Below are 11,695 nucleotides of genomic sequence, written 5' to 3'. Positions count from 1 at the left end.
CGAATGCGCGTGGGTGCCTCTACAGATAGATCTATGGAGATCCCCATCTGGCGGCAATGCCAATACGTGAACCTGACATTCAAAGCGAATATGTATATTTGTTCTTCTCCTCCTCCGCGGCAAGTGACAGCACTCCAATCGATGCGATCGCACGACTCGTGCTCAAGACAAATTGTATCTGTAAATGCGTCTGTGCTGATGCGTTTTTAATTGAAGTCAATTTTTCTTCGACCATTTGCATTGGCTGGCAGACAGTCTGTGACTCGGCCAGTTACTGGGACTGCATTGGGATAAATGCAATAAATAAAACGAGTAAAGTCAATTTAATTACTGATTTCAATCGAACTGCAAACAAAAGAATCCCAATAATCAAAGCGGCTACTTTGAGACACAAACTTTCCTCGGAAACAAGAAGAAACGCCAGGGAGAAGGCTAGATCTTCAAGCCTTGCTTAAATGGGCCTCAAGCTTAAGATACAAGTGTACTTTTGAAAAACGCACTTTATTATATTATATAAATCTGAATAATTAGTTATCATTGTCGCAAAGAGTGGGGCCATCGCCAATGCAGGAGGCATAGGCCATCAGGTGAGGAATGGTGCTTTGCTGCATGACACCGCTGAAGAGATGGCTCTGGGGCCCGGTGGCAAAGATGCCCACATCCTCGCCAGCATGAACGCCAATGTAACCCTTGATGTAACTGGGTGCCAAGAAGCCTGGCTGGTCGATCTTATCGGTCAGGTCGATGCGGTTGCCATGCTCGTCCAGGTACTGTTCCAAGCCCACCGCATAGTTGAGTGTGGCATACTTTACACCATTTACATCGGTGTCGTGCTGGTTGAGACCAAGGATGGGAGTACCACGACCAGGGTAGCCGGCGATGGTGAGGGGATGGGCATGGTCGGAGGTGACCACGATCAGTGTCTCGTCGGGATTGGTCATGTCGATTGCCTCGTCCACGGCGTTGGACAGCTCCAGAGTCTCGTCCAGGGCGTATACGGGCACGTTGTAGTGGTTTCCATAGTCAATGAGTCCACCCTCGACAAACAGGAAGTAGCCCTTGATGTTCTTGCTGACCACCTCGATGGCCTTGCGCGTCATTTCCGCAAGGGTGGGCTGCGTGGCTGCATCGGCCATCTTGTGGAAGTTCATAACTCCCGAGCCGAAGGTTCCAATGAGGTTGGTGATGCCTGAGGCATTCACTTTAAGTAGCTGGTCGCGATTGTAGGCCAGGACGCCGCCGGGATGGAGGGACTGCCATTTTGAGAGAAGATTCACTCCGTCCGACCGTTCGCCCTGCTTGTTAAAGGGATCCGTGATCGTTTTGGGCAGGAATTTTCCGATCCCTCCGCCCAGCATCACGTCGAAGTTCTTGCCCGGATCCTTGGTGATCAACTGCGTGGCGATATCCGTACAGGTGGCCGGATCGTTCAAGCCCTCGCCATAGGTAATGATGTCCGTGTCGGCTTCGAAAAAGCGGTTTGTGCTGTGGGCATAAGCGCCCGAGGGACTGGCGTGGGTCAGGGTGGTGGTGGTCACAATGCCGCTTCCCTTTCCGGCCGCCTGGGCCCAGGCGGCAATGGAACTAATCTGATTGGCTGGATCCTCGCTGCCGCTGCAGTTGTTAAAGTTAACGGCTGAGGTGACGCCCAGAGCCACTATATTGGTCTTGACTCCGCACAAGTAAGCGGTGGCCGTGCAGGCGGAGTCTGGAACCTGGGCGTTGGAGCAGTACGTCTACGAGAAGGAAGATTACCTCAGTAAGAACATTGCACATCACTGAGTTCCCCAGTACTCACCCTGCTTAAGCCGGAGTGGGGGAACTTCTCAAAGCTGAGGGAGTCCTCCTCGCCGGGATTACCCTTGAGTTGACCCTTGTGTATGCGAGCAGCAGCCACCGTGGACAGGGACATGCCGTCTCCCAGGAACATGATCACATTCTTGGCCTTGCGTTTGTCTACCTGCGGCAGCTCCAGACGTTTGGCAATCTCTTCGTGGGCGAGGTCGTACCAGAACTGAGCGTTCTTCTCCTCCTCCGGTCCGGTCTTGCCCTTGGCCAGGCCATTGGGATCCATGAAGCTCTCTCGGGTTTTCCCAGCGTTTGATGCACTGCCCAACAGCTGCTCCTGGTTGTGGATCTCGGACACTGCAACGGAGATTCGTCTTCAGCACTTTTCCCACTCTGACACCTCCTTTACTTACTGTCAATGGAGAGAGCCCAGGACGTGGCCATTAGGCCACTCAGCACCAGCAGGACTTTGATGAATATTTTCATTCTAGGCAGATGATGGCTATCGCTTCGACAAAGTAATTGGACTATACATGTTGTGTGCCAGCAGACCTATATATTCGGGCAGACAGCCAGGTCTCTTCCTTATCGGGTCTGCCATATCTTCATCACATAATCCAAAAGTCTGCAGATCTCAAGCAAATTCCCCTTTTATGAGACGGTCTTTTCTTAATTCTTGTAGACTTGGGTGTTTATGGTTATGGGGGAGCTTAGAAGGTCTGTTCGGATGTCTTCGCTACCAGTCCGAGTATCTGTGGACCAATCGTGTGCAGGAGATAAATGAGCTAAATTCGGGTCGAGTCGCTCGGCATTAAAATATTAATAAGGGGGCCCGTACTACAGAACCCAAGGTGAGTTACCACAGGTGGTAAAGAAATTTGCACGCATACATTACTATGACAATTATACCCATCTCAAGATAAGTCTAATCAAAGAGCTATGTATGAGAAACAACGATGTACACGTCCATCTCGAAGGATCCCTCATCTTTATAGAACGAAAAATTTGATCTTAAGCTATCCATGCAGTATGTATCTATTAACACCCAAAAGAAAAAAAAGCGAAGAATCATAGATCGGACCATTCTTATAGTCAGAATGAAAAAATTCAACTGTAGTGGCTTTGTTACTCCCAGCCACGCTCTTAATTATTCGTTCTCTCTCTCTCTCACACACGCACTCTTCCTCGTGCAGCGTGCGTGCGTTGGCGGAGGGGAGCGAGATATCAACACAAGATATAACACAAACTGACTGAGTATCGGTTATTTTTGTAGAGCTGCGGCACTTCACGCAACGTTCCCGCACGTTTTCTCAACTTTTTAGGATCCGAAAAAAACGAAGTCGAAGCCATCAGTGTTATGCCTGTGTTACTCTGCACCACTGGCTGTTATTTAATATTAATTTAGCTAATATTATTTAATGACTTATATCGGGCTGGAACACTCGACATGCTGAATCTGGGTTTTTTGCTTTCAACTATCGAAGCTTCCCATCCCCATCGTTTGAATAAAAAGTGTAATATTTGCTTCTTGAATGCTCATTTTTTTGTAAGTATTTATTTTTAGGTGTTGGATTCCTTATGCAGTCTTGTCGCAGAACTTCTGGCCATTGCCAATGCAGGATGCATATGCCATGAGATGTGGAATTGTGCTCTGTTGCATCACACCGGTAAAGAGATAGCTCTGCGGACCGGAGGCCCAGATACCGACATCCTCGCCAGAGTGAACGCCCTGATCCTTGGGAATGTAGCTGGGGGCTATAGAGTCAACGTCTCCCAAAATACCGTCTAGAGGTATACGCTGACCGTTCTCATCCAGATATTGGTTGGGACCAGCCGCATAGTTCAGCACAGAGTACTGCACTCCATTGATATCTGTGTCATGTCGGTTGATGCCCAGGATGTCGGTGCCGCGTCCTGGATAGCCGGCAATGCTCACCGCGTGTCCATGATCAGCGGTTACCACAATAAGGGTATCTTCTATGTCTGTGATGTCGCGGGCCAGCTGAATTGCCTTCTCGAACTCCAAGGCCTCGTCTAGCGCATAGCCTGCCTGGGTATAGTGATTGCCGTAGTCAATGAGTCCGCCTGTAAGGAAGAAGAATATGAGTCTCTCCTCTCGGTTACTAGAGGTATTGTCTCGATCTCTCACCTTCTATGAAGGCAAAGTAGCCATTCTCATTCTGGCTCAACTTCTTGATAGTCACTTCGGTGAGCTCGGACAAAGTGGGTTGATATGTCTCATCGGCGTCGATATGGAACTTCATCAGCTGGGACTGGAACAGGCCGATGATATTTCCTACCGCCGAGACGTTGACACTCAACAGTTGCTTGCGATTGCTCACCAGGACACCACCCTTGTGCTGACTCTGCCACTTGGAGAGGAGATTCACGCCATCCGAGCGTTCGCCGGCCTTGCCGTGGCTATCCTGGATGGTTTTGGGCAGGAACTTGCCCATGCCGCCGCCGAACATGATGTCGAAGTTCTTGCCGGGAGTCTGGGTCACCAGTTGGGTGGCCATGTCGATGCAGGAGCTGGCATCCACTCCATAGTTGGTCACGTCCGTATCGCACTCCCACATGCGGTTAGCGGTCTTGGCGTAGGCGCCCGAGGGACTGGCATGCGTCAGGGTGGTGGTGGTAACAATGCCTGTGGCCTTGCCAGCGTTCTGAGCCCACTCCGCAATGGAGGTGAGGCGGTTAGCTGGATCCTGACTCGCTGTGCAGTTGTTAAAGTTTACGGCGGCGCTGACTCCGATGTTGATTATATTGGTTTTGACGCCACATAGATAGGCAGTGGCCGTGCAGGCGGAATCGGGCACTTGGGCATTGGAGCAGTAGGTCTAAAGTGTGTTCTGTTAAAGCTGTGAACGATGTGGACAGAAGCTGGTACTCACCCGACTAAGACCCGTATGTGGGAACTTCTCGAAGCTCAGCGACGACTCCTCGCCGGTCTTGCCCTGGCGCTGACCCTTCAGGATCCTTGCCGCCGTCACTGTGGTCAAAGGCATGCCGTCTCCCAGGAACATGATCACATTCTTGGCCATTTTCGTGTCGAGTTTCGGCAGCGCAAGGCGCTTGTTGATCTCCTCGTTGGCCAGGTCGTACCAGAACTGCGGATCCATCTCCTCCGGGGGCGTGTACTTGTCTTCGGCCACGTCTGTGGAGAATCTGGCCTTGTGCGCGATCTGCCCTGAGAGTTCATACACGTTGTGGACTTCTTGGACCCCACCTTGGACTTGGACTACCCCAGACAGGGCCAGAACAGCAAGGACCATCTGTATTTGCTGGACGCGCATCTTCCAAGTGTGATTTGGATTGTGAAATGTGGGCAACTAACGTGATATCTAGCTAATGACTGGATTTTATATAGTCTTCCTGGCTCGTAAGGGAGAGATTACCTATGTACTCTACTGGGGACAATGTACGGCTAAATTTAAATTTTATTTCCATCTTTATGAGTGCAATATTATCTCTGTTGGCCAGTTCTATCTTTATGTACATCACACGTTTCTCTCATGATGTTTTCCAAGTTGGGGAAGGGCGGATTCTTGCTTGTCCCTACGGTAGAACTTGTATTCTTACAGGGGGGTGGTTTCAATTCACCCCAAAGGGTTTTACACTTCTTGTAGCCCTCTTGTGTACCGCAAAATGTGCCAAAATGTAATTGCAGATGCCCATACCACTCACTATCACTCACTCCCCAAAATGCTGATTTCATATGTGCAAACACCTCCGAGGCAGTGTTATCTTCTGAATCGCGTCTGTCACGTTTGGAGTCATAAAAGCTAATGCTGGCTGGACTGCCGCTTCGGAGAACGCATGCTCTGGATATGTAGGGAACGTGTGGTGACTTATCACTGGAATTTTTGCATTTTCATGAATAGCACAAGCAATTTGCAAAATGCGATCTAGTGGTGTTGTAGTTTAGATAAGTATATCGAGAAAGTTTTTATTTAATCACGTCTGAACTATCACCAAACTCAGCAAAGTACAGTCAGAGCAGAATAAGGTGAAAAACCTACCTATCGTATTATCAAAATTAGTAAATCAATGGCAGATATCCTCATATGCTTAGTTATAATAAAGTGAACAAATTTTGAAGTGAAAACGACATCGAAAACATTGAATCTAGTATTCTCATTGTAGTTTTCTAATTATATCCGTATGCTTAACTGCTAAGATATTTTCTGATCTTTTTACTTTTGACATTGTTTTTTTAGTATAGTGCCAAATTTTTCGTTCAAGACCCTCTAAATTACTGATCCCAGAGCAATGTTTAAGCGAAGCTGCACCCTCCTAGCCGAAATACCAAAGCAGGAGGTGCTCCAGTGGCTGGGCTCCATTGAGACCGTACTCTTTGGGACAGACGGAGTACTGTGGAACTTTGACGACCCCATCAAAGGATCTGTGGAAACCTTCAATGCCACTAGGAACAAGGGGAAGCGCTGCTTCTTAGTGACCAACGATTCCAGTATGGTAGCCAGCGATATGGCGCAGAAGGCCATGTGTCTCGGTCTCAAAGTAGGGGAACAGGAAATTCTCACCTCAGCGGCATGCATATCCAACTATCTGGTGGTCAAAAAGTTCAAAAAGAAAGTTCTAGTCGTAGGCGAGACAGGAATCCAAGAAGAGCTCCAGAAGGCTGGCATCCAATCCGTTACCATAGATCAGGAGGCAGAAGAACGTAAGATGGGGCAATTTGCCCGGAATTTAATAGTCGATTCGGATGTGGGAGCTGTGGTGGTCGGCAGAGACAAGAGCTTCAACGTGTCCAAGATCGTCGTGGCCTGCACCTATCTGCTCAACCCCAAGGTTATGTTTCTGGGGACTTGCATGGATACCATCTACCCTGTGTGCGAAAAGCGTGTGACTGTGGGTGCCGCGGCTATGGTGGCTGCCATTGAAAAAAGCAGCAACCGGAAGCCCCTCATCATGGGCAAGCCCAATCCTCAAATGGTGTATAAGCTGAGGCAGTCCGGAGTCCTCAAGCCGGAGAAGACCCTCGTCATTGGGGATCGGTAAGTGATGCAATTTGAGTGATTGGTTGATTTTAATAATTCGATCATTTTCTCTGTAAGATTAAGTTCGGATATCATATTTGCCAATAACTGCGGGTTCAAATCACTTTTAGTGGGCTCGGGAGCGGGCTCTCTCGAGGAAGCGCAGGAACTAAAAATGGAAGGCAATGAAAAAAAACTGATGATGGTTCCCGACACGTTTTTGCCCAGCTTGGGCCATTTAATGGAGTATCTGTGTGAAGATGAGAAAATTAAAGAAACTGATGAGGGTAAAGCGGAAAAGAAGCGTGTCGACAATAAAGGGAACGAAGCTAAAGCCGCATAATGCGATTCCCCAAATTTTAAATTTTCCCGGGTAAATCAAACAGCTGTTTGGTCGCAGCCAACCTTTTACAACACTTGCTGATGTAAATATCGATGTATCGATATATAGATGCCTTCAATAGAAATATATTGTTGTCAGCCACGCAGCCCTTTGTTATATTTTCTATAAAATTGTATGATGTTAAGCAGATAATCACGATTTAATTTCTCTCCGTTAATTTGAATATTAAGGTATGGATCAGCTGTTCGCGAGAAGTTCTTATTGCCTCAAAATCCAGCAGGCGATAGCAGGTATACTTAATCGATAGCTGCAGTGGTAGGGTTGCAAAACGCTTGGCTCGAATCGAAAGAAGGAAACAAAGAAACAAAAAATGTTCTCCGAAAAAGCTGTGTTTTAATCGAAAAACAAAAACAACGGTGTGGCTCCGTTTATGCCTGCGTGTGTGCGACGTGTGTTCTATTAATATAAAAATGAATTTAAACTGCAACTAAGACACCTTGAATGCAACGGTGCAGCGAGCACTGCATATGCGAGAGTGTGTCAGTGAGGGCCAGAGTGTCTGTGCGTGTGTGTGTATACATGTGGATAAACGAAAATAAAACTTCCCGTGCCGTGCCTTGTATCGCTCTTCTGTACGTTCTGGTTGCCACCCCGCAAAGCTTGGTCCGAGAATTGCATCGCAACACCAAATCTTCCACTTCCACCACCTCCCATAACGGTGGCAGCGGCGGCACCAACAACTACTAACACCACCCTTTACAACTGTTACAAAAGAAACCCCGCAACCCCCGTTTAAAACAGCCTTGTAATCTCTCGCATACAGGCAGAACGTAAGTCACACACACAGACGCAATTTCATCTAGCCCCTGGGATGGACATGGACTCGGACATGGAAATGGAATTGGAATCGGACAACGATGGCGAGTACGAAGATGACTATGATTATTACAATACAGGTGAGTCGCACGTCCTTCACTCGACGTCTAAACCCTCCTCCCATCATGACAACAATCAGCAATCGATTTAACTGAAGCTGAATCAATGTATATGTGTATAATGTATCTGTGTTCAAAAATCGGTGTGTGCCCTGCAAGTGTGTGTCTGTGTGTGTGTGTGTATGTGCTGTTGTGCGGCTAAGCGGCTATGCGGGTTGGTTATTCACCTTTTTGGGAAGGCCTAGGCCTAAGAATTTGCATTTAACCTTCTCCGTGCTGGTGGGCCAGCACTTGACATTCGCCTTCGCCAGGGTCCGCACCCAGGCCCCATAGCCACCACTGCACAACCACTATCCTAATGTTCGTTTCGTTACGTTCCGTTTGGCTCTGCGGCCATGAAGTCGAAATTATGAAATTGAACTTGAAACGAATACTCGTACACACTGGCGAACGTACAAACGGTCGTACGTAAGTAGTTGGATTGCCCTTGCCCCCCTGTGAGGTTTGTTGTTGGCTTCATTATTGCCCAGTCTTCCTCTTGCGCTCTTCTTGTAGGGGCCAGGTTTAGACTCTGTCTCTTTCTCTCTCTCTGCCTAAGTCTGTCTCACACACTCGCAGCAAGCACTCGAACTCTCAGGTGCGTGCTCAAGTACATTGTTGCATTCTGCTTTGTGCCTCCTCTTCCGGCGACTCCGGTCTCTTCTCTACCTTTTGACCTGTCTCCTGCGGCAGTGGCTTGCAACGTGGTTCCGATCTGGCAAAATTTGATAAGCCTCACCGGCATTCGTAGTTGTTCAAGTTTTATTTTAAAGTAACTAAGATCATACTCCAAATGAAGACACCCGGCTTAACCACGAATACCTATGTTTCGTTGTTAAGAATTGGTGCAATTGGTCAAATTGAAAGTTGCATCGTCCCACCGTAAATGTAGGGTATTCTCAGAGCAATGTCATCTGTTATTCCAATCACATCCCTGTACATTTTTGTTCATTTAAGGGTTGATTTAACTAGCTATCCCAGGGGGAAAACACAAAACTGATTTACTAACCAATCTCCCTCCGTCTCCTTTGCAGGCGAAGACTGTGATGTGGAACGCTTGGACCCGAAGCGAGCCGATCCCGAGTATTTTGAGTACGAGTGCCTGACCGTGGAGGATATTGAGAAGCTGCTCAACGAGCGGGTGGAGAAGCTGAACACGATACTGCAGATAACGCCCTCGCTGGCCAAGGTGCTGCTGCTGGAGCACCAGTGGGACAATCTGGTGGTGGTGGAGAAGTACCGACAAGATGCGAACGCCCTGCTGGTGACGGCGCGCATCAAGCCGCCCACTGTGGTGACTGATGCCGCCTCAACCAGTGCGGCGGCGGCTGAGGCCAGTGCCCAGCTTGTGAAGCTGGGCAGCAGCGGGTACAAGACGTCCTCGTCGGTGGTCAGTATTGCCAACTCGAATGTCCCCCAATACCGGAGTCAGATGTGTCCCGTATGCGCCAGCTCGCAGTTGGGTGACAAGTTCTACAGCCTGGCATGTGGCCACTCTTTCTGTAAGGACTGCTGGACCATTTTTTTCGAGACGCAGATATTCCAGGGCATTTCCACGCAAATTGGCTGCATGGCCCAGAAGTGTAATGTGCGGGTGCCAGAGGACCTGGTCCTGACCCTGGTTAATCGTCCCGTCATGAGGGACAAGTATCAGCAGTTCGCGTTCAAGGACTATGTCAAATCTCATCCAGAGTTTAGGTTTTGCCCGGGACCCAACTGCCAGATCATTGTGCAATCATCGGAGATCTCCGCCAAACGTGCCATCTGCAAGGAGTGCCACACGGGCTTCTGCTTCAAGTGTGGGATGGACTATCATGCGCCAACAGACTGCCAGGTCATCAAGAAGTGGCTGACCAAGTGCGCTGACGACAGCGAGACGGCCAACTACATTAGTGCCCACACCAAAGACTGCCCCAAGTGTCACATCTGCATCGAGAAGAACGGCGGCTGCAATCACATGCAGTGCTTCAACTGCAAGCACGACTTCTGCTGGATGTGCCTGGGGGATTGGAAGTCGCACGGATCCGAGTACTACGAGTGTTCGCGCTATAAGGACAACCCCAACATTGCCAACGAATCGGTGCACGTGCAGGCCCGGGAGGCCCTCAAGAAGTACCTCCACTATTACGAGCGCTGGGAGAACCACTCCAAGTCGATGAAGCTCGAGCAGCAGACGATCGACCGGCTGCGCCAGCGCATCAACTCCAAGGTGATGAACGGCAGCGGCACCTGGATCGACTGGCAGTATCTGTTCAATGCAGCGGCACTGCTGGCCAAGTGCCGATACACACTACAGTACACATACCCGTATGCATACTATATGGAGGGCAGCTCCCGGAAGAATCTCTTCGAATACCAGCAGGTGAGTGTTAGCAAGCCATTCCCAGAAGCTTAAAATTCTACTACTGATTTGATTTGTGTTTCAGGCGCAACTGGAGGCTGAAATCGAGAACCTATCCTGGAAAATAGAGCGGGCCGAAACAACGGACCTGGGTGATCTCGAGAACCAAATGGATATTGCTGAGAAGCGTCGCACTACCCTACTCAAAGACTTCTTTCCCGTGGATGCAAAAACGGCATAGGCGGAACCAAACGCTTCCAGAACCACCAGAAGCTTGTCCAGTTTAGCACAACCCGAACTACATTTGATCCACTTGGCAAGCCACACGACAGTATAAGAGACGCTTATTTAATTATAATTATACACAAATACATTATATACATATATCCATATATTCATATAGCGGTAGCAAAACGATGTGTAGCTAATTTTTAAACTAATTGAATATTCACGTGCATATAGACTAAAGGACTTAGCATAGAACATAGTCGACTACTTGAAGTATAAATATTATAGTTGTGACATTCGAAATCACTCAAAACGATCGATCGGTGTAACTGCAATACGACGCCTTGAGCGCTAAGATTATGATAACGATATCGATAGTAGCCATAGCTATTTCAGTAAATATAACTAAAACAATAGAAAGAAAAAAGAAACGAAAAACAAAACCAGGCTCATTTTTGTGGCCATGTGTTCCAACAGTTTTCCAAAAACTATCCCAAGCGACCCTATAATATGCATAAACAATTCTAAATATGTAGCATAACAAGTCAAGCAATTCTCACTCAGACACGACACGCATAGAGAAAAGACCTCAACTCAATCGGTTAGATTTCTAAGTTTTAAATATCGTATTAACAAATTGGCCGAACGGCATCAACAATATCAAAGTATTTGTAATTCGTAACTAGCCACAGCACATCCATCGAATCGAATGCAAAATGTCTTCAAACAAAAAAAGATGTATGTAAAACGAAAGTTTGGTACTCGAACAAATGAGGTACTTTCACGTTCGTTTCTTTTATATTCTCTGCTCGATTAACGTATTAAGCTGAATTATAAATTATAGTCTAGGATAACGCTATGTATTTATGCTTGTGCGACTGAATTTGAATTAAATTTACACTAGATATATCATATATCACTTCATATAAATCGATTTAGTACAAGTGCTATACGGTTCTGCTTGCAGCAAGAGCTTTGCACTAAAAGCTGACAGACAGCTTTTAATAGCGAAACTTTTGTC

The 11,695-nt window shown here is 47.7% G+C and overlaps 4 protein-coding genes across 6 annotated transcripts; 2 read left to right on the top strand and 2 right to left on the bottom strand.

Moving 5' to 3' along the window:
• Positions 1–482: 482 nt before the first annotated feature.
• Positions 483–2,319, bottom strand: Alp7 (Alkaline phosphatase 7). The gene is made up of 3 exons (XM_001361627.3): positions 2,202–2,319; positions 1,799–2,145; positions 483–1,736 (listed from the first exon to the last, which is right to left on the bottom strand). Exons 1-3 carry the CDS (start codon positions 2,272–2,274, stop codon positions 528–530), a joined length of 1,629 nt encoding a protein of 542 aa, XP_001361664.1. The 5' UTR covers positions 2,275–2,319; the 3' UTR covers positions 483–527.
• Positions 2,320–3,308: 989 nt separating this feature from the next.
• LOC4805224 (membrane-bound alkaline phosphatase-like) lies at positions 3,309–5,132 on the bottom strand. Its single transcript, XM_001361626.4, has 3 exons — positions 4,683–5,132; positions 3,938–4,628; positions 3,309–3,873 (listed from the first exon to the last, which is right to left on the bottom strand). Exons 1-3 carry the CDS (start codon positions 5,082–5,084, stop codon positions 3,365–3,367), a joined length of 1,602 nt encoding a protein of 533 aa, XP_001361663.3. The 5' UTR covers positions 5,085–5,132; the 3' UTR covers positions 3,309–3,364.
• An 804-nt stretch (positions 5,133–5,936) lies between these two features.
• On the top strand, positions 5,937–7,276 carry LOC6898820 (phosphoglycolate phosphatase 1A, chloroplastic). The gene is made up of 2 exons (XM_002138758.3): positions 5,937–6,806; positions 6,867–7,276. Exons 1-2 carry the CDS (start codon positions 6,061–6,063, stop codon positions 7,129–7,131), a joined length of 1,011 nt encoding a protein of 336 aa, XP_002138794.1. The 5' UTR covers positions 5,937–6,060; the 3' UTR covers positions 7,132–7,276.
• A 181-nt stretch (positions 7,277–7,457) lies between these two features.
• Positions 7,458–11,593, top strand: ari-2 (E3 ubiquitin-protein ligase ari-2). Of its 3 annotated transcripts, none has more exons than XM_004444368.3 (4): positions 7,458–7,763; positions 7,955–8,087; positions 9,140–10,467; positions 10,532–11,593. In XM_004444368.3, exons 2-4 carry the CDS (start codon positions 8,003–8,005, stop codon positions 10,685–10,687), a joined length of 1,569 nt encoding a protein of 522 aa, XP_004444425.2. In that variant the 5' UTR covers positions 7,458–7,763; positions 7,955–8,002; the 3' UTR covers positions 10,688–11,593. The 3 variants fall into 3 exon arrangements, with proteins under 3 accessions (XP_004444425.2, XP_001361662.3, XP_033233483.1); XM_033377592.1 differs by having other exon boundaries at positions 7,468–7,547; XM_001361625.4 differs by having other exon boundaries at positions 7,458–8,087.
• Positions 11,594–11,695: the final 102 nt, after the last annotated feature.

Source organism: Drosophila pseudoobscura, chromosome 3, assembly GCF_009870125.1.
Source record: "Drosophila pseudoobscura strain MV-25-SWS-2005 chromosome 3, UCI_Dpse_MV25, whole genome shotgun sequence".
In the NCBI taxonomy this organism is placed as follows: domain Eukaryota; kingdom Metazoa; phylum Arthropoda; class Insecta; order Diptera; family Drosophilidae; genus Drosophila; species Drosophila pseudoobscura.
Note: the sequence above shows the minus strand (reverse complement) of the source record. Positions and strands in the feature narration are given on the sequence as shown.